General features: G+C 36.3%; 1 protein-coding gene across 1 annotated transcript; it reads left to right on the top strand.

The window, feature by feature from the left end:
- Positions 1–11,329: 11,329 nt before the first annotated feature.
- Positions 11,330–12,748, top strand: LOC107865293. The gene is made up of 2 exons (XM_016711592.1): positions 11,330–11,878; positions 12,617–12,748. The coding sequence occupies exons 1-2, from the start codon at positions 11,330–11,332 to the stop codon at positions 12,746–12,748; spliced, it is 681 nt and encodes a 226-aa protein (XP_016567078.1).
- The last annotated feature ends 10,732 nt before the right edge of the window (positions 12,749–23,480 follow it).

Raw genomic sequence — 23,480 nt, 5'->3', positions numbered from 1 at the left:
TCATGTACAGTTCATTTACTTTCATAAGTATTGATTAGTGGTAGTTGGAGGCATGTCCTAGCTATCTATAGTCAGTATAGTAGAGGCTTCATAGATGTCAGTCAAAGTCAATCATGTAATTTTAGTTTAATCCTTCTGATTTATCAAATTGTAAAGCTTTATAAGTATTGTATTTATTTTAGATTTTCAGTATTATTATGTTTCCGCACAGCAGAACAACTATTTATTATGTTATAATCCGGTTGCTTAACAGTATGCCAGTTCATAGGTTAGCTTGGGATCACTTGTGGTTCCAAGGACCATGTGATGACTAAGGGGTAGTCTCGGGTCGTTACAAGAAGGATCCAGAACTTCCCAAGTTCTTTTTCTGCCATTTGCTGCCATCCCAACCACCCTGATACTGCACACCACCCTGATCAGAAAACTTGTTCCTCTTACTCTGCCGATCTTCGAACTCTTCATGTTTCCTTTTCTCCTTCTTTACCTACTGCATATGAATAGTCAACCTAAAAATATCCATATCTGTAATCAGTAAGGCAGTCTTGCTCTCTAATATCAAATCCCGATTCAACCCAAAAGTGAACTTTTTTATTCTCGCTCTTATATCAGCCACCAAATCAGGAGCATACCTTCACCGCTGATGAAACTTCTAGGAATATTCCTTGACAAATATTCTCCCTTGCTTAAGATTCACAAACTCCTTCATTTTTTCTTCCCTCAGCTCTTGCAAAAAGAAATGATCTAGAAAAGCACCAGAGAAGACATCTCATAAGGACATTTTCTCCACATCACCTCTATCCCTATCCCACTCTTCGTACCACTGGTATGCAATATCCTTGAGATGGTAAGCTATAAAGTTTACACCTTCCATATTAGTAGCCTGCATCATCATTTATATCTTCTTTATTTCATCCAAGAAACCCTAAGGATCCTTCTTCACCTTCTCACCAGTAAAAGCAGGAGGATTCAGTTTCATAAACTGACCAACCCTTATGGTATTAGCAAACAACCCACCAAACGTATCTCGATCAGCCTGAGAAGAAACAAATTTAGCAATAGTATGAATACAAAATTCCATATTAATCACCTCACCCTGAGGAGAACTAGTAGCAACCAGAGGAACTCCAGAACTATCAGGGATTAGAACCTGAGATCAAAGACGAACTCCAGATGTAGGACGTACCCATTAATATTGTCCCCGGATGGGAATGAAGAGTTTTCTTGTATTCCAAAGTGAAACATTCCTAAATGTCTTGTAGCCTCTCTCTTATGAGTGTGGCATGCTACACATCCCTAAAATAAACACTACTCGACACGGCTTTGTGAACTCCCAATTTACCATGAACCTAAAGCTCTGATACCAACTTGACATGACCCGACCGAGGGCCTTATCATAATGGGCATCCTATACTATGGACCACCCCCTGTGACCCAACCCAACCATCATTAATGTACCATTAGTTGGCTGAATACCAAATATATAACAAGATAGTAAATTAGATAAGGACTGACTTTAGGATAGGTCTATTTTTAGACTAACCCTACCAAGTTATCCTATCCACTAAACCGTACCAACCAAACCACTAAGCTAAATAAATATCAAACTGAGGGCCATAATCCAGACCAAAACTAAAAGATTTCAAAAACATAATAAGATTAATCCCAAAATAAAAGAGGATGGAATGACCAATAATATCGTCAACCGGTATCAGCCCCAATACCAATACCAATGCTAAGGCTGACACCAATACTGATCACACCCATTCCAACCCATAGTAGTACCACAAAGCCTCTAACTAAAAGAGTAAGAATATTCGGTAAGGATATTCCCCCAACCATAAGTAAAACCATTATCTAGAAATAAATAAAAATGTCTAAGAATATCCATAACATGAAATAGAGTCTTCTAGAAAGATGGAAGCTCACCACTTCAATACAATAGCTTTCCCAGAGTCAATCACTATGTAGGAGGAGTAGAACAATTGGTTCCTGCATAGCGTTGATATATAGCTGCCCGAAGATGGGTTAGCAGGTGAACGCTAGCATTAACTCAAGATAAGGCTAAAATAATGCCATTTACAAAACCAAGTAAAAATATCCATATGCATACAAACCACACAAACATATATATATATGTCGGGAAAGGGGACTGGGTTTACCATGCCATTAAAACCTTTACTTGGGTTGTGTAGCTTTACCGTCCTAAACCACCCATGGGCTATATGGTTTCAGCTCCCTCTGTTAAAATATCCCCAGTGCATGAAGCCGCACAAACAGGGAATAAAAACCAAAGATGAATAGTACATCCCCAAAATATAAAGTGTGACATTATGCACATGATCACTTGGACAAAACCTCACATCAGCAAATATGAGTTTCCTTTTAGTCCTCCAAGGACCTCCACCTGCCACGGCTTTGCTACACACAATGACATTCTTGCCCAATTAAAATAATTACCAAGGAACCAACCAATCCATTAACTATTTATTAGCCAACACCATTAGTAATAGTATCGTCATACCGACTATACTTGCAAGTTTTGTCCATAGCCAACCATATATAGGTTTAAGGGATTTCATGGACCCTTCATGATTTCCAATTAACCAAAACCAGGCCACCAAGGCCTTTACAATCCATCTATTTAAGCCATTCATATCATTTAGGATCCATGACCAAGTTTAAACCATGCATAAGTTCTATTGAAAAATCAATATTATAGGGAAAACATTGTTAATGGCATTTTATCAAACACATTAAGGGCGTATTTCCAAAACTAAAGTCCATTACCAAGAAACTATTCCCATGCAACCAATTATCCAAAACCACCATTAATATATATAAAAGCATAATTAAAACATGAAAAAACTATAACCTAGCATTTATAACCAAAACCCCCAAATCATAGTTGAAAACCCAAAAGCATACAACATTCAAATCATAAAAATATTGTATAAAACCATGCCATTAATTGGAACTAACAATGAGAGAAGAGAACATGCCTTCATAGACAAATAACAAGGAGAGAAACCACAAACAAGATCCTAATTTAGTCCTCTAGTTGAAACCTTAGTGTCCTTGCCTAAAAGCTCTTATGAGAATTATAGAGTGTTTAGGAAGAGTTTCTAAGTGTTAATGAATATAATAATAGGATAAATAACCTCCCAAGTGATTTAGAAGTCATGGGGCCTTATTATAGTAAGTGGAGAAATATCCAGATTACCTTCACTTAAGTTGCACAAAATCCCATCATAGGGGTACGACTGGCCCTCACAAGTCGTACCCTTTGATACGAGTGGTACCCACCACTCATATCCTAACCCTCAACCCTTGGACCAAACATTGTATAGTGTATGACTTATCCTACCTAAGTTGTATTGACAGTATACGATCTGTACCCTTCTTCCATATCCCTGGCAAGAATAAAATCCAGGAGGTTTGAACACTAACCACCATGCGAGTCCTGGGTATGACTCGTACCCTGGCTTACGGCTCCTGGTAAGCCACTCATACTTAGATCCAAGTTAAGTTACCATGTATAAGGTTAATTGAATGAACCAAACAATCCATATCCAACCATACAATTTGTACCAGCAAGTCGTACCCATTCCAGTGATCAAAATTTATCCCACCAACCAATACTGGTCGGTATACGACTGAATGATACCATTCATACCCCACCATATGGCTCGTACCCATGAGTCATATGGGTCCAGAGATCAAAATTCTAGGAAATTTTCTAAGTTCCAAAACCAAGGGTATTTTACCCTTTTTCAAGAAATCTATGGGTTCCCAAGAGCTCACCCGCATCTCTCTTTCAAGGATGATGAGGGTTTTTAAGAGTTTGGGGTTTTCACCCAACAAACCCATTTGGAGATTTGGGGTTTCATCCATAAATTTCAACTATTAAAACCAAGCAATGGCGGAATCTATAATCAACAACTAGAAGTCATAGAAACACATCACCACCCAAACATAATTGCACGTTAGTTCAACATAATCCAAATACTAGAGAAATTAGCTACTCATAAAATAAGAGAGAGGAAATATACAAAAAAATTCATTCATGGCATCCATAACAATGAAAATTAAAGAAAACCTTCACTTCACACTTCAATTCCACCAACTGCAACTTGAAATTCTAATTACACAAGAAGAAAACATTTTCCCAAAATCAAGGGTTCCACAAGTTTCAAATTTTTCAAATCTCCTCTCTTCTATAATGTCCAAGGAAAAAGAATTTGGGTCTTATATGGCTATTAGAATTAGCTATGCTATTTGAATGAATTGCCCTTGCTACTTAAACCCGTTAGGCCATGATCATATCAATAGTTGTGCAGTTATTGTGACTGTGATCACTGCCTGAACACCACGATAACATTTATTTGACTAACCCGCTAGGTTGCGATCTCATTGATAGAGCCACGGTCATAGTGAATAGATAGTTGACTAGACACTGCGATCATATTCACTTGACCAAACTAGACTAACCGCGATTACGGCCTAGCATTTAGTAAAGTAGGTCAACATACTATGATTATGTGGCTCTGACCACAGTCGTGGTAGCCATGAATACAGATAACTCCCGCGATCGTTGCTTAGTAGAAAAATAGCCAAGGGTAAAGATATAAATACACATAGCTGGTTGATGAGTGAGGAATCTACTACTTATTTGCACTCGACATTCGTGCACATTACAATGATTTAAATATATAAATGAGACATATGTATGATTAAATGAACAAATATCCATATTTTGCAGGCATACATATTATGTGATAAAAAGACGTGGACTTGAGCTAAAAAGGATCAAAAGAAGAGAAAAGAAGTGCAGCTGGAAGACCAGGAGTAGAAATAGGCCTCAATTACTACAATCGCGGTCTGAAGACCAAGATCTCATCTAGTAAAGAAGTTTAGCGACCGCAATCACATGGATCTACTCACGGCAGCGGTAGCTGTGATCACAGCAAATCTAGTGTGATCACAGCAAATCTAGTGTGATCACAGCAACAGGGGATTAGGCCCAGGGGTAATTTTATAATTTTTAGTAGCTGACCCCAAATCCCTTTAAATCTTAAAACCCTTTCCTATTTATTACATTCTAGATACTAGCAATACTTTGAATTTGTAATTGAAACCCTAAATTGGGCAAGAATTGTAATTTGATTTGGAGATTTAGATTTTAGTTTTTGTGAAGAATGGATGCCTTTGGTGTATGTTTCTTTCTTTTCTTCATGAGTAGCTAAATCTTTTAGTCTTGGGATTAGTTGAACTAAGGTGTAATTAGTTGTGGGTTGTGATTTATTTGTGTATATGCTAGTTAGTTGATAATGGGTTCTACTATTGTTTGATTAAATTAGTTAGGATTTGTGGGTGAAAGCCCTGAATACTCAAAATGGGTTTATGGGTGAAAACTCCAAACTCTTGAAAACTCATAGCACCCTTGAAAAGGGGATTTGGGTTAACTTTTAGAACTCACATCATCCTTAAAGAGGGATGTGGGAACGAAGGCAATAGTAGATGATTAATGGATTTAGTTTATTAATTCTCACTATCTTAGACATAAGAGTGAGTATGAAGTTTACTACATCTTAGGTATTATCCTATAAACAGGGACCTAATTAAGGTACTAAGTGAATATTATTAAACACTTGTTAGGTATACAAAATGTTCAATAGGTGAAATTCTTGAGGTTTTGTTGACAACCTAGCCTACCATATTGTTAACAACTAGCATGTATACCAAATCTACACATACCCATACCTAATTTGCCCTTAGGTATACATAATCCCAAGATTCTCTTTATATTGAAGTTAAATTAAAATTGTTGTGTAGTTTGTGGAATTGAGTTACTATTGACACGCACTCTCTCAAAACTGAAACCCCCCATTTTAAACTATGTTTTTTACTTTATTTCCACTTCGGGTGTTTTCTTAGTAAGTGTTAAGACCTATAATACTAGAATTCTACTTTTCACTCCTTGTGGATTCGACCTCAACAAAAGTTGAGATATTGACTATGATCGTCCTCTACTAAATTGCATGGTATAGATGAGCGTTATCAAAATGGCACCATTGCCGAGGAGTGAATTTAGTTTCCACTTATGTGGTATTGATTCTTACTAAGGGAATACCCGTAGTGGTGTTATTTATTTTGGTTGTTGTTTTTATTTTCATCTAGGTGATCTCCATAGCATAAATGAAACCATGAGTGACAATGCTACTCAAGTCGGGTCTTTCGATGGCCCTCTTGATGATAAGGGGTAACCTAATGATGTTGGTCATTCAACTGCCATCCGTATCCCATATACTCATGGGAACGGTGTCTTTTATGTCATAAGCATCATGTTGCACATGTTTCAAATGAAGGGACTTTTGGGGGGGCAAGCTTTTGAGGACCTCAACTTTTATTTAAATAATTTTGTAGAGGTGTGTGCACCCTTTGATATTATACATATAACCCAAGATTCCATCCATCTTTGTCTCATCCCATTTTCTCTAAAGGGAGAGGTAGTATTATGGCTTCGATCTCTTCCGGTCGGGTCTATCACTTCATAGAATAAACCCACCATGGCCTTTCTTGACCAGTATTTTTCACCATCCAAAATGCTCCAATTAAGGGATGAGATCATCAATTTCAAGCAATTGAATGGAGAGCCTTTATATAAAGTGTGGGAAAGATTCAATGGAAGACTAACGCAATTTCCAAACCACATGGTCGCAGAGAAGATGCTTCTCCAAATCTTCTACTGTGCACTTAATCCACTCAATAAAACCATGGTGGACAATGTGGCAGGGGGATCTCTTATGAAGTTGTATTATCATGTGGCAATGAATTAGCTTAAGGAGGTTACCAAGCAAAACCATGGATAGCATACCTGAGATGTCGAGGGTCCTCTGAGTTCTCCCACTATATTCTTGGTCGATAAGGAACAAAGGAAATGATATGATGAAAGAGAAGAGAATATGGCTAAGATGATGAAGCAATTAAAGATTTTTACAAAACATATGATGGTTATACCCACAAAATTGGTAAATACCATGGCATCAAAATCCTATGAGGATGATGATGAAGAGGCTAAAAAGCTCGATGAGGATATTCGATACTTGGCAAACTATTTGGGAGGTTCCCGCCTCGCCTATCAAAGGCAAGGTGGAAATCAAGGTTGGACAAACCATGAACATGACCGTGATTAGAGGGATGGAGATCGTGATTGTAATACCCCAAAAAAATTTTCATTAGAATTTTGTGCGTAAACGTATTAGATCCTATCTTCGAGAATGATTTATAATTTTTCTGTGTGTAATTTCTTGTATTTCGACCCACCATTTTGTAGCTCATCGAATAAGATTTCCAAAGATATGTGGATCACCCAAAAAGGACACTCGAAAGATGAGTTACGACCATTTCGATCAAACTACGACCATCCCGATCGAACTGTGAACAGTACAATGTGCAGGAAAAAAAAAACTGCAGCCAGGCGATTTTTTTGGTCTACTTCAAACAATCATAACTCCTTGTACATAATGAACTGTGTGAGCTGCTATATATCAATGAAAATCCCTGAGAGTCTTATTTCCAATGAAATTGGTTTCATCCAATTTGGACATCAAAGTAAAAAGTTATGGCCAATTTACTTCAGCCTATCGGATAGATCCCTGAAGGGCAAATTTGACATTAATTAATTTTTAAAGGTATTTTCGTCATTTCCCATTATGGTAACCCTCTATATATACCCCCTTTGAGCTAAGAATTTTCATTCATTTTCTCTTATTTCTCTTATATCTCTCTCTCAAAATATATGCATATATATATAAAGAGAGAGAGAGAAAGAGGAGATAGGATTAGGGTTCCAATTGGGGGGAAATCGATTCAAGGCTTCACTTCACGAATTGCTTCCGTCAATCTCTTTAGCTACGAAATCTACGATATGCAAGTGTTTATCTATGGGCTCCTTTCGTCCATAGAGCCCACAAATCCTTTTTCAAAGGCTCAAGATACATGTGTGTGTATATATATATATATATATATATATATATATATATATATATATATATATATATGATTATACTTTCTAAATTTTCATTGTGTATGTGTGTAGTATTCACATGATGGTTGAGATATATGTGTGGGATGATTATGTGTGTTGGTTGAAGTATATGTGTGGTAGTATTTGTGTGATGGTTGGTGATTATGTTGTTGAAGTGGATGGTATCCAAGAAGGGATCTTTGTATGTTTGTGGAAACTATGGTGGTGTGTGATGTATAAATATATGAAATGGGTGATTGAATACTTGTAATCCCGATGAATCCACCTATGCCTAAGAAGTGCATGTAAGGTATTTGTGAAAATACCTAAGAGACTAGAGATTTTGTTTTTATAACATAATAGGTCCAAAATTAATTGATTATGAATATATGATGATTTAAATTATTAAGCCTTGATTTATATTATTATTCCATTATTTCCTTGTTATGACTTGATAATTGTTATTGGGAATTATATATCCCTACTATTGATTGATATGTCAAATATTTTCTAAATGTGAGTTGGATTGTGAATTGAGAAATGTGGATGTTGAAGTTGAAGGATGATGGTGTTGTGGTGCATGAAATTAAGCATTAAACCTATGCCCTAAATGGTGCATGTAAGGTGATTGTTAAAATACCTATGTGAAGAAGAATTAAGTATTTGACATGTTTGTTATCCAAGTTATGATTTCATGCCATATCCATATTCTTAACTTATATCTACCATATGTTTGACAAAATATTTAAGAAAATAGGAAACTATGCATTGTGGTTCATTAGGTCTTAAAAGATAAACTCATGCTTTGTTCCTATGGATTGTTGATCTCCTTGAATTTGTGGTGCGTTGTGGGTATATGATGGAATACCATGATGAATTATTGAGGTAACTATGATGTTTGTGTGTAGTATTTGCCATGGACCCAAAGCATGCTCCCCACATGTTCGATTGGATGCTTATATGGAGAAATGAGGCCATTTGATTTGCTAAGTGTGAAGTCCTCAATAATGTGTTGCGTATGATAGCCTATAGGCATGTTGTGTATGAGTTATCTATCTTGTGTTACTTTATGCTATTGTGTCCTGGGGTACATATGCCTGAAATAGTCTACTGGTCTAGAGCCGAGTCAGTTTCACAATAATCTCAATCGAGCGATGAACAATGAACTCCCGATTAGTTTCAAAACTTGGGGAAAACTCAGTAATCTTAGAAATCATTCCTTATCGAATAATCAGGCCATGAAGCTCTGAAATCTTACATATCAATTCACTCTATTACAGACCTCTATACATTTTGTGAGATAGTAAGCTTATCTTAAAAGTAAGTGGCATTTAGAAATACTCCATCAGAGAATGGAATCGAGCGAACTCTGTCATATTGATAAAGTATCATAATGTGAGAACAGATTCAGTTTACTTGAGTACAGTTAAGAACCGGTTAAGTGTCTTTCAGTTGGGAGTAGGATTCAGCACCGAGCGAGCTAAGGATGGGAACATTCCTGCGAGTAGAGGGTTTGTTTCTTGGTAGCAATCCTTATGCTCCATAACTACGTCGCCAGCGTAGGTTGAGACATCTATCCTGCGAGTAGAGGGTTAGATGAGGTGGTTGTCCTGCGAGTAGAGGGTCCCACCATTCTTGTTTGAGGTCCTGATAGTAGAGGGTCCTATGCAGTTGTCTTTACTGGTGGCACGGTATTGACACCCTTCCAGTTGGGGTACAGGTTGGTTACCACTTGTGGTAAGTGGGGCATGTCGGTTAAATGATCACTCCCATAGTTTTAGTAACAGTCTCAGAAAAGAACTCAGTTAATGTGTAGAAGTTGAGGCTGTTGGATACAGGCCTCCTAGTATTTCTATCATTATCATTGAGTAGAGAGACTTCGAACTTATTTACCCATTATCATTATCATTGAGTATAGAGACTTCCTGTTAGATGAGGGTTGATCTCAGATTCAGTTGTTCAGTGTTCCAGAGTTAGTGGATTTAAATATAAAATATCAGTAATATCAGTTATCCAATTTCTCAGTATGGATAAGTATAGATGTCAGCTCTAGTAGCTTTAGATACTCAGTATCTTATTGTCAGTGTTATTATTTTTGGGTGTCAGTGTTCAAAATGTAACATTCGGTGTCATGATAATTTCAATTGTACTTTATGCATCCATGGGTGTATTGTTGATCAGACATGTTTCAAAATTGGTAATTGCAAAGTTTCTATATATGTTTATTCTAGCGAATACATATTATTCAAATTGTTATGTTTATGCATAACCATTATATTTTACCTTACCCTATCCTTGCATACTCGGTACATTCTTTGTACTGACGCATTCGCGCTCTGGTGTTTTCTCCACCATAGGTTCAGAAGAGTGAGGTTCAGAGTATATTTAGCTGTCAGATCTTATAGTAGTAGGTGCAGCAGTGAGTCCTTATCATCTAAGGATATTCTATTTCAGTGTTTTGATGATTTTAGTAGACGAAGTTAGTTGTAGAATTGTCCCTTTAACTCCACAGTTCAGACAGTGTAGAGGTTTTTCAAACAGATGTATTGATATTTAGTTTTCAGTACTGTATATTTAGATGTTTGAACCTTATGGCCAGATTTAGCCAATTTCTGCATTTATCGTATTATATTATGCAGTGAACAGGTACGAATGTCAGTGAAGGATTGGCTTGTGGTCCCTCATGGTCACGGGCACCGTGTGGCGTTCCGGTTCATGGGAATCGGGGCATTACAGTGATTATGATCAATATGTGCCCCCTCATGACTGGGCAAAGAACAAAGATGGTAGTTTCATCGACCCCAACAAATACAAAGCCAAAGATGTCTTGGCAAGGATTTTGATAAGAATAGAAGGAATGGAAAAATGGTTTGTGACATGAAAAGTGATTTTTCACAACTTAATAAAACCATGGTGTCTCACTTTGCCTCCATTAAATAATTGGAGACTCAAATCGAGCAAATTTCTACCCAATTGAATGCTAGGCCAAAGAGTGGTCTTTCTAGTTACACTATTGTGAACCTAAAGAATGGAGCTCAAGTTTTAGCAATAGTCACTAGGAGTGGGAAGACACTTGATGGTCATTTAAAAGAAGATTCGGGTGAAAATATGCCTAAATTTAAGTCAAAAGAAGTGCCACCAAAATCTAAATAAGAAGAAGATAAAAAGGAACCGGTGGAAGTTGATGAAGAGGTGGTGGAAAATGAGAAACCACAAAATGATATGATACCTACAATACAAGTCCCTCCCCCATTTCCTAAAAGTATTCAAAGAAAAAAGAAGGGTGAAAAACTCAAGAAATTCATGGTCAAGCTTAGCAACATTTCAATCAATATCCATTTTCTAGAAGCAATTCAAGAGATCCCGGGATATGCTAAGCTCATGAAAAAGTTGATTTACAAGAAGAAGCTCATCGAAGGTGACACAACTGAAGTCACCTATGGTTCTAGTGTTATCATGAGTAGCAAAATTGCAGAAAAAAAAGAAAGACCCGAAGCTTTTACCATCCCTTGCAGCATTGGAACACATAGGTTTATGAAATCTCTATGCAATCTTGGTGCAAGTATAAACCTCATGCCTTTTGTCATTTATAAGACGTTTGGATTGGACACACCAATACCAATATCTATGAGACTTTTACTAGCAGATCAATCTATCAAGATGCCGGTCAAGATTTTGTTTGATGTCCTAGTCAAAGTGGACAAATTTATACTTTCGGTGGATTTTGTGGTTTTAGATTACGAAATGGACCAAGAGGTGCCCATCATTCTTGGTAGACCTTTGTTTGCCATCAAAAGAGACATTGTGGACTTAGAATTAGGAGAGATGAGGTTTAGAGTGCATGAGGATGAGGTCTCCTTTCAACTATGAAAAATAAGGAAATAACCCGTGGCACTTCAAGTGATATCCGTGGTAGATGTTGAAACTGAAAAAGTGAATAAAGAGGACCTTAAGGACCCAACTTGAGAAAGAAAGAAAGAATATGTCATGCTACGACAATAACTAAGGTGCTATGTGGGAGGCAACCCACAAATGCCACAAAAGTGGCTCGTATCCTTTATTTTTATTTTTATAGTGTAGATTTTAGTTTGGGAAATTAAATAACCCATGCATTTATGGAACTTTAGAGTGCATTGGATGATCTTGAAAAGGGAAAAATGCAAAATTTTTGCGCTGTGAACTGAGGAGGGGACAATCTGTCCAAATGTGAAATAAGCTGAACAGGGGAAAATAGGGGTGCAGAAATCCCCTCAGTTACCGTGATCATGGTCACCCACATTTCTGTGATTATAGACACCTTACTGCATCGTGATCACTTTATCTATATCACCATCTGCCTCCCCCATTTCTCTCACACTCCTTTTTCAACATTTTTCTCTAATTGGACCCATTTTTGGCCAAATATGTGAATGCTTTAATAGCATCCTTTCATCCTCCTTGCATCACTTATTCGGTAGATTCCTTGAATCCATGTTGATGAGTGATGAATTTACCATTCATTTGCACTCCACTTCCATGCACACTACTATGATTTGAATGTCTAAATGGGACAATTTTGTGATTAAATGCTCTGTTTTCCATATTTTATAGGCATACAAGTGTGAAAAGAAAAGATGTAGATGCGAGCTAAAAGGAATCAAAAGGGAGAGAAGAAGTGCAGCTAGAATACTGAAGCAGAAATCATCCTCAGTTACTGTGATCACAGTCTATGGCCGCGATTAAGGCCAGTCAAGCTAGGTTAAAGTATTGCGATCGCGGTAGTTGCGATCACGATAAAGCTTCTGCGATCATAAATTAGCAGGAATTCATTGGAATTAAAGTGTGGTTTGCATTCTCTTTATTTTTCATAAATCTATTTGTTGGAGATTTTGATCTATTTTTGTTTATTATCTTTATGAATTCTAGTTCTTTCTCTTGGGATTATGTTAGAATAGGGTGCAATTGTGTGTGGTTTATGATGTATTTGTGTATATTTTAGTTAGTTGATGGTGGGTTTCACTATTTATTGATTTAATTAGTTGGAATTTGTGTGTGAAAACCCCAAATACCCAAAATAGGTTTGTAGGTCAAAATCCCAAACTCTAAAAAGCTCACATCATCCTTGAAAGAGGGATGTGGGTAAACTTTTGGAGCACATGGCATACTAAAAAGAGGGCTATGGTGGACAAAGAAATAGTGTACAGTAATGAATGTAGTTTACTATCTTTTTGCTATCTTAGAAATAAGGGTGCATAGAGAGTAGGCTATGTTTTGGGCATCTTCCTAGAAATAGGGATGCCAAATTGAGGACTTGGGTGGCTTTAATTGACACACTTTTTAGGTACTCGAAAGGGTCAATGAGTGACATCTTTGAGACTTTGTTGACAAACTAGACTCAAGGACTTTCAACCTATCCTACCACATCATTAACGATTAGAATTTGCAATGAATCACCATGTTCTCATGCATAACTTGCCCCTAGGAAAGCATAATTCCAAGATCCATTTCTAATTGATTACACTCTAATCATTCTTAGCCTCGAGTTAGTCCTTCAGAAGACCAAAATAATTCTATCTTTTAAAACATTCAAAAAAACCCGTAATACTTGTATCTTAGGTTTCAATTTAGAAAGTACTTTCATTTCGAACTGACCCATTCATCACTCACATTGTTCCTCCTGGATTCGACTCCAACTCTTGTTGGGTTATTCTATTGATAATGACTACTTTACTCTTTATTTGATGTATAAGTTGAGCATAATTAAAAATAGCATTGTTGCTGAGGATCAAGCCAGGGTTACCCGCGTAACAGGCGGGAATACTCACCACTATACTACAATGCCAAACAATACTATCATCATATTTTGATAATGCTTAACTTACACATCTATTTAAGAGTAAAGCGGTCGTCGTCAATATATTTACCCAACTTTGAGTCGGGTTCGAATCCACGAGGAACAATGTGAGGGGCAATTAAATTTGCTCAAAATAAAGGAAACTTGCTAAATTCAAACCTAGAATACAAATATGTAAAAATTGAGGGGTTTGAGTGAGTATCAAAACTAATGGTTACTTACAGACTTTTAAAGGAATAATTCAGGGCTATGAATGATTAGAGTATAATTAATTAAGCATAGATCGTGGGATTATGCTTTCTTAAGGGAAAGTTACGCATGGAAACGTGATGATTCAGTGCAAATTCTAATCATTGATGATATGGTAAGCTTGGTTGAAAGTCCTTGGGACTAGTTTGTCAACATTGTCTCAAAGATGTCACCCATTGACCCTTTAGAGTACCAAATGAGTTTCTCAATTAAAGTCACCCAATACCTCAATTAGACACCCCTTTTTCTAGGATGATACCAAGGTATATTCAATCTCACGATCACCCTTATGTCTAAGATAGTGAAAATTAGTAAACTATGCCCATAAATTATCTACTATTGCCTTGGTTTCTACATCTCTCTTTTAAGGATGATATGGGTTTCAAAAGTTCACCTAAACCCCTCTTTCAATGTGATTTAAGCTTTCAAGATCTTGGGATTTTCACCCACAAACCCATTTGGGTACTTGGGGCTTTCATACACAAATCCCAATCAATTTAGTCAAGCAATAGTAGAACCCATCATCAACAAGCTATCATATGCACAAATGAATCACAACCCACACACAATTGCACCCTATTCTAGAATAATCCCAAGAGAAAGAACTAACTACACATAAGAGTAATAAGCAAGATATACCCAAAAAACTCCATTGATTTGGTTTATGAAAGACTAAGTGAATGTTACTTCAAACTTTAACAAATCTTCAATGGGAGCTTGCTAATCCTTCACTTGGAAGCTACTCCAATGTATTCTTCACCCAAAATTAATACAATAATTGTCCTCCAAAAAATTGAAACTAAGAAGTAAACAAAGTTCTAATAATTGGGAATTGATTGATCTATCAAAGAGATAGGGTTTGAGTCTCTTAAGGGAAAATTTGGGAACAATTATATGCATTTAAATCTTTGACCTTGGCTATTTTTCCACTAAGCTATGATCACAGGAGTTGTCTGCGTTCACGGATAATGAGACCATGGTTTGAATGATGCGATCGCAGTATGTTGACCTACTTGACTGACCGTGATCGCACTCCTCACACCGCGATCGTGGTAACTGAGGCTATGTTCTGCTCTAGGTCTTCAAACTGTACTTCTTTCCTTCTTTTGAACTTTTTCAGCTCACATCTAAATATTCTTATCTCATTACCTATGTGCCTATTAAATATGGATATTAGTGCATTTAATCACAAATATGTCTAACTTATTCATTCAAAACATGGTAATGTGCATGAATGTTGAGTGCAAATGAGTGGTAAATTCACCACTCATCAACACCCCCAACTTAAAGCTTTGTTTATCCTCAAGAAACATTACCTCTTTACCATGAGATAACGCACATTTATGCCCACATAAGATTACCCAACAATCTCAATGCATAACTTACTACCTCAAGTAGCTCTTCAAACATGGGCAAAGCTATTCTCCTGACATCCCTCAACATAAAATCCAATAAGTAAGGATGCAAAAAACTTCAAAGAGCAACCATGCAATATTCACCAATACTCTAGAAGTGACTCACTTTCTTGACCTCAACTACACTATTCTTTTTGCCTCTATTATCGGAAGATGTCAAAATCTCTCGCCGCAACTTACTTACATACCTTCCCACAAGAAGGAAAATTCCACACACTAAGCTACCAAATATGATACAAGGAATTTAAGTGCAAAAATCTCTCCCTCACAGGAACTCTCTATGCTAACAAGTGTCATACCATATGATTACCCCTATTTTTATTCGTCACTACAATGAAAGTAAATGGTTGGAGATCTCAATGGGCTTTACTTTTTTAGCTTCTAACGTAGGTTCGGGGTTGGGTAGGATATCATTTATGAACAAAATGGCTATACCCTCCTTGAACATCTACATCACACTATTCTATCCAACTTAAAATCATGAGCCACTTCTTTTTGTATTCACTTTTTACACATGTGCCTACTTTAATTTCCTTAGCTTACCCTTTTTTTCATTTCTTTTCTTTCACCCTTTGTGCTTTTCTTTCCTTTATTAGGTCCCTTATTTTTCCTACTCATTTGTTCTCAAAATTTAGCTCTTAGGCACTAAATTACAATCTTGTGGCCCAAAGTTACCTCTTTTAATTTTCACCACCCCCAACTTAGGCTTTTAGCCTCTAGTTCCATTTTCAAGTTCAAGGAGGGTAGGGTTCAAATAAGGGATAAAAATTAAAAGGATCGCGGCTTGCAATGTGTTTGCCAAAGAAAAAAATCCAAAGGCTCAAAGTGGGTGACTAGTGATAATATCTATGTAAGGGTAGGATTTTTAAGCTAAAGTGGACTTCCAATGTCACATAGATTGCCTAAAATCATCTCACCAACCAAGTAGAATAAAAATTAGCTTTGACAAACTAATAGGGAAAGTTCAAGATAGTACAAGTATACATGAGATTTAGACAAATAAGCTCACCACATATGGCATGCAAATTCGCCAAGGAGGCTAAGTTGCTCCTCCCACTAGAGACACAAAATGGAGTATCTACCAATTTTACAAAGTAAAAAATTTGGAGTCACAAAAAGAGAAAAAATTGATACAATGTTGCTCACGTCCATGCCCTTGATTTTTGAAAAATTTTATATGGAGGAGGGTGTATCCTTTGCATTAGCACTATGCAAATTCGCTAATTATGGAACAACCCAAGCCTTTGTCTCACATTGACTTTCATTTGAGCAAACCGACCATATGGCTACTCAAACTTTACCATAGGTATAAATGTGATCCCAAATCCAAAATTTCACAGGTACTCAGACTTTCCCTGCATTCATGGCTCAAAACCCAATCACAACACTTTTTTCTTAAGATGTCGTCACTCAGTCTATCATAGGGAAAAGCTCATCCAACATTATTATTAAAAGAAGCAAAAATCTAGAAATGAAAACAATCAAATTCACAAAATTTCCATGTTTTATGTGCACTAAGTTCAAGTGTTGTAAGTCAACGTGTACTCGCACAAGGGCAAGGTCACACACCCCTAATAAAAAGACTTGTAGTTACATCATTACATAATACAAAATCATAAGAAGGGTCAAAGGGCTCCTTGAAATTGCATTGATAACCATGTTGAAAGCTATCATAGTGACACAATCGCACATGGTTGGTTTGCAGTGCTGCAATCATGATCCTCAAACCACGATCGTGGTACCTGAGGCATTCTGCACCTCTATTTTTCCTTGTTTTTCTGCATGGATGCTACACCTCTAAGTTTGGTTTTCCCCTATTTTTGTTTTTCAATCTTCCTCATACACCTGTGAAGCACCAAAATTATATGAATTACTTAAAAAAATGGTACAAACATAAAAATAATGGATTGCCTCCCATCAAGCGCCTTATTTAATGTCACAGCTCGATATTCTTCAACTTTCATTTATGTCTCCACTTGGAAGACTTGAAATGGCTCCTCAACTTTTGATTAATACATTTTCATGGTACTTGGGGGAAAGGCGAGGGCATCGATACTACTTTTATCGCGCAACTTTGAAGACTTGAACCTTTTACCCAATTTCACATTAAATTTCCAATTTAGCTCCTTAGGTAATGGTGGGAACATCAAGAGGACACCATTTGAACATCGGAATTTGAGCTCCTTGGACTTCAAGTGTGAGGCCCCCATGTGCTCTTTTGGAATGTCAAACTCCAAAATGTAGGGATGGTGCTCCTTCTCCCTGTAATCCTTTATTTTCTAAGGTAAATGGACATACATCATATCCTCTAAGAGCAATGTTGAAAAATGATTTGAGTGAGGTCTAACCCTTAATTCCAAAATTGCATCCTTAATAGCATCTTCGCCCTAAAATGGACTAGAGTTGTCATAAGAGATTTGCTTAGCTTCTTCTTTTGACTCTAGTAACAATTCCTCAATTTTAGCATTTTCAACTTTGTTTGGTTTGGTTGGTTGGGAAATCACTGAGGACTCTTTGCTACCAAGCTCATATTTACCACATAGCTTGGTTCTCTTCTTGATTAACCTCATCTTGGGAAGTAGGCAAGGTAATGGTATTTATAAGATTTGTTTCCTTGCCCAGTTCCTCTATCTTGGAAATCTCCCTTCCAAATACCTCATTGGATTGATGCATATGGTGTACATTCTCCCTGTTATAGTTACCCGATTGAAATTGTTTGAAGCATTTCTTCAAAATTATTGTACCCGTCATGTTGTTCTTTCTTTATCTCATCATAAGACCTATCAAACTAATGAGAATAACTAGAAATTGGGTTAGCATAATTGGGGGAGGGAGCATTTGGACAATCACTCCAATGTCCATCTCGGCCACCTCATAAAGAACAATTATACTCCCAATAGGATCGAGATGGTATTTCCATCTCTCTCTGGGGAACATATCTGTAATCTTTTTAAAAGTGGGGTCCGCCATAATATGGACATGGATCGTCAAGATAGGATTTTCAACTACCAAAATCATATTTATGCCACGATGCCATAGAAAAAAGTAAACAAAAACAAAATATACCTAACACAAGAAACAAAAGAAAATCACAAACACTTATTTACAAGTTTGAATGTAAGCAAATAAGCTAATCTTTCAAACTAACTCAATACGCCAAATTATTCCCCAACAATGGTGCAATTTTTTATAACGCTTAACTTATACATCAATTTAAGTGAAAGGCAGTTGTCGTTAAGGTCGAATCCACAAGGAATAATGTGAGTGGAAATTGAATTAGCTCGAAATAAAGGAAATTTGCTAAATTCAAACCTAGAATACAAATATGTAAAGATTGGGGGGTTTGAGTGAGTATCAAAACTAATGGTTATTTATGGACTTTTAAAGGACAAATACCAATTAATTTAGTCAAGCAATAGTAGAACCCACCATCAACAAGCTATCACATGCACAAATTAATCACAACCCACACACAATTGCACTATATTCTAGCTTAATTCCAAGAGGAAGAACTAGCTACACATAAGAGTAATAAGCAAGATATACCTAAAAACCTCCATTGAATTGATTTATGAAGGACTAAGTGAATGTTATTTCAAACTTTGAACTTCATTAAATCTTCAATGGGAGTTTGCTATCCTTCACTTGGAAGCTACTCCAATTTATTCTTCACCCAAAATTAATACAATAATTGTCCTCCAAAAAATAAAAACTAAGAAGTAGACAAAATTCTAATAATTGGGAATTGATTGATCTCTCAAAGAGATAGGGTTTGGGTCTCTTAAGAGAAATTTTGGGAAAAACTGTGAGCATTTACATCTTTGCCCTTGGCTATTTTTCCACTAAGCCGCAATCGCGGGAGTTGTCTGCGTTTGCAGCTACCGCGATCATGATATGTTGACCTGTTTGACTGACCGCAATCGTAGTCCTCAGAATGAAATCACAGTAACTGAGGCTATGTTCTGCTCCAGGTTTTCAAACTGCACTTCTTTCCTTCTTTTGATCTTTTGTAGCTCGCATCTACATATTCTCTTTTCATTACCTATGTGCCTGCAAAATGTGGATATTAGTGCATTTAATCATAAATATCTCACGTATTCATTCAAAACATGGTAATGTGCACGAATATTGAGTGCAAATAAGTGGTAAATTCACTACTCATCAACACAACACCCGAAGATAATTAGCGTGATGAATGATAGAATGTACTCGGGAATAAAGATAAAATATTGCCATTATTCAAAACCAAAGCCACCAAGGACTTTCCAAACCATTTAAAACCAACCGTACCAATTTAAGTTCCATTACCATATTGTGCAATGCAAAGATTTCAATAAAAGTCAAACTATGTGTTAAAATCATTCTCATTGGCATTTTACCAAACATATTGAGGGCATATAGTTTCCAAAATCAAAACTAAGCATCAATTGACCATTCACATGCAACCACATGTTGAAAATGCCATTATAATATGAAAACTAATCTCTTCTCTTTTTTCTCTTGATTTATATTTCTATTACTTCATTATGATCTCTAACACTTTCTCTAATTTTATAGGGAAATTATCAGGCCTAACAATTGAGATATAGAGATATTATTCAAAACACTATCTCTAAATCATCATGAGTCAATGACTTTATCTTTAAACGCTATTTTCTATTACACTTATGGCTCAGTTATGATAAATTATTATGTTATTAATGAGTGTTGTTTGAGTTATGAAGGTGACGTTATGCAAGACCATCTCTAAGAACTAACACAAACCAATGCTTTCGAAGTTTGAGAATTCAATCCAAAAGCTCAGGACATGCACAAGTCTTTTTAAGGATTTTTTATTCAAAGGATGAAGTTCAACAAATCAACTTCTATCTTTTCTTATATGTTAGGGTCTTCTACCCTCCACAAAAATTACTAGATTGTCAGCTTATTCAAGGTGACACATCTTATTATATTTGGGCCATCCACCCTTTCAAGAGGACATATCAAATTGTCACCTCATTTAATGTGATACATCATATTATATTTGGGTCATCCACTATTTCAAGAGAATATATATTATTTGAGTTTTCCATCTTTTAAGAGGATGCATAAGACCATCACTTTATTTGAGATGCCATGTTGTTATGTTATGAATCGTCACCTCCTTCAGAGTGATATGCTATTATATCATGGACCGTCACCTCCTTCAAGGTGACATGTTATTATGTTATGATTTGTCACCTCATTCAGTGTGACATAGTATTATATTATGAATTTTCACTTCCTTTAGCGTGACACGTTATTATGTTATGGATCGTCACCTCCTTTAGAGTGATGTATTATTAAGTTATAGATTGTTATCTCCTTCAGACTGATACGTTATTATGTTATGAATCGTCATCTCCTTTAGCATGACATTTCATTATGTTATGGTTTATCACCTCCTTTAGCATGACACATTATTATGTTATAGATCGTCACCTCCTTCAAAGTGACGTATTATTATATTATAGATGGTCATTTATTTTAGAGTAACATTCTATTATGTTATGGATTGTCACTTTCTTCAACATGAAATATTATTATGTTATGGATCATCACCTCCTTCAGAGTGACATATCATTTGTTATGGATTGTCACCTCCTTCAGAGTGACATGTTATTATGTTATAAATCGTCACCTCCTTCAGTATGACATATTATTAGATTATAGGTTGTCACCTCCTTCAGTGTGATATATTATTATGTTATGGATTGTCACCTTCTTCAGCGTGATATATTATTACATTCTGGACCGTCACCTCTTTCAGAGTGACATGTTATTATATTATGGATCATCACCTCCTTCAGTGTGACATGTCATTATGTTATGGATCGTCACCTCCCTCGGAGTAACATATCATTATGTTATGGACCGTGACCTCCTTCAGAGTGACATTTTATTATGTTATGGATCATGCCTTCTTCAACGCGACATGTTATTATAATATGGATCGTCACCTCCTTCAGAGTGGCATGTTATTATGTTGTAGACTGTCACCTCCTTTATAGAGACATCTTATTATATGGATCGTCACCTCCTTCAGCATGATATGTTACTATCTTATGGACTTTCACTTTCTTCAGTATGGCATACTAATACAAGGTTTGCATAATTACCCTTATATTGGATTTTCTACTAATAAGTTTAGTGCGGGTGATTAATAGACATGTTGGGTTGCCACTTCATTTAAAGTGGCATGTTATATTCAAAATAGGTCATCCGTCTTTCAATGAGACACGCTGGACCGTCACTCTATTCAAAGTGACATATTACATTCAAATTAGGTCGTCCGCCTCTCAATGAGACATGTTAGACCGTCATTCCGTTCAAAGTAGCATATTACATTCAAAATAGGTCGTCCATCTTTCAATGAGACACAGTGGACCATCACTCCATTCAAAGTAGTATGTTACATTCAAAATAGGTCATCCGCCTTTTAATGAGACATGTTGGACTATTACTCTATTCAAAATGGCATGTTACATTCAAAATAGGCTGTCCGATTTTTAATGAGGCATGTTGGACCGTCACTTCATTCAAAGTGGTATATTACATTCAAAATAGTTCGTCCACCTTTAATGAGACACGTTGGAACATCACTCTATTCAAAGTGGAATGTTACATTCAAAATAGGTCGACTGTCTTTTAATGAGACACGTTGGACCATCAATCCATTCAAAGTGTCATGTTACATTCAAAATAGGTCATTTTTCTTTCAATGAGACACATTGGACCATCACTCCATTCAAAGTGGCATGTTACATCTAAGATTAGTCATTCACCTTTTACTGGTACATGTTGGATTGTCACCTTGTTTAAAGTGGCATAATAATTTTAGAACGGGTTGTGCAAATTAGTTCATCAACTATCTTAGCATAACATGTTCAAAATTTGCACCAATTCACGTTTGTGTAATGCTATATTTATAACTAATTATTTGCTTGAGTTGTTTTTTAGATCATCCAAAAGAATAAAATTCTCAAATCAAAACCACAGATATGGACGACTCTAAAAAGAACACAGCACAATGTGGAACTTTTCCTTAGCAACAAACTGGACATAGACCAGAGAGGGACATCAAATTCTTTGGACGTAAGCTAAAAAACGACTTCCACCACCATCAAACCACACTGCTATTAGAAGTTGTGTGGGTATTTTGGAATATTTTTTGTTTCTGTTTCACCTCTAGGATACTTCTAAACTCGCACCAGAGGTAACTTTCTATTTTTTTGAAATTCTGGTAACAACACACCTAGAGCTTTGGAAATTATGTCCATGTAGCTCTTAATTGTAGATGTAAAGTGGCCCATATTTATAGTTGAGATGATTACAAGTCTCTTTTCCATAACTCAATGTGTTCGTCACTCATTCCAAACCAAAGATTATCTAAAATAATAGACTATTTTTTCCAGTGATCGAGTTGAACTACATGCAATCTAATTCCTTAAATCTCAGGGATATATAGGTTGGGAACTTTGTTGAAAACTCAACTGCATTTCAACCTCCCCTCTTCCCCAATCCTCTTATTCCTCAGCTTTTTATTTTTACCAAAATTTAAAACTCAGGATAGCTTGTGAATTCATTAAAAATCATGCTGTAAAATCAAACTTGATGAACTACAAGTGGCTAAAACTCTCATGTAACCTAATATATATAGGAAATCTAATACCAAGGTTGAAACACCATGGGTTTAGGACCCTTAGAAAATTTCTTAGATTTTTGGTTTCTGGACAAGAAACGACTAGGGGGTACAGGTAGTATGCTGAGGTAGGTTGGTAAGGTTTGGTCGTACACTAACCAGTGTTGGTTGATGGGTTGGATTGGTTTCTATAATGGGTACGACTTGGTGGTATAAGTCATATAGTTGGATACGAGTCATACTATTGGCTCGTATGGTAGGTAGTGTTCAAACTTCCTTTGATTATATTCTACTAGG

This window comes from Capsicum annuum, chromosome 3, assembly GCF_002878395.1.
Source record: "Capsicum annuum cultivar UCD-10X-F1 chromosome 3, UCD10Xv1.1, whole genome shotgun sequence".
NCBI lineage: Eukaryota > Viridiplantae > Streptophyta > Magnoliopsida > Solanales > Solanaceae > Capsicum > Capsicum annuum.
The sequence above is the reverse complement of the archived record's forward strand: the minus strand, read 5'-3'. Positions and strand labels throughout refer to the sequence as shown.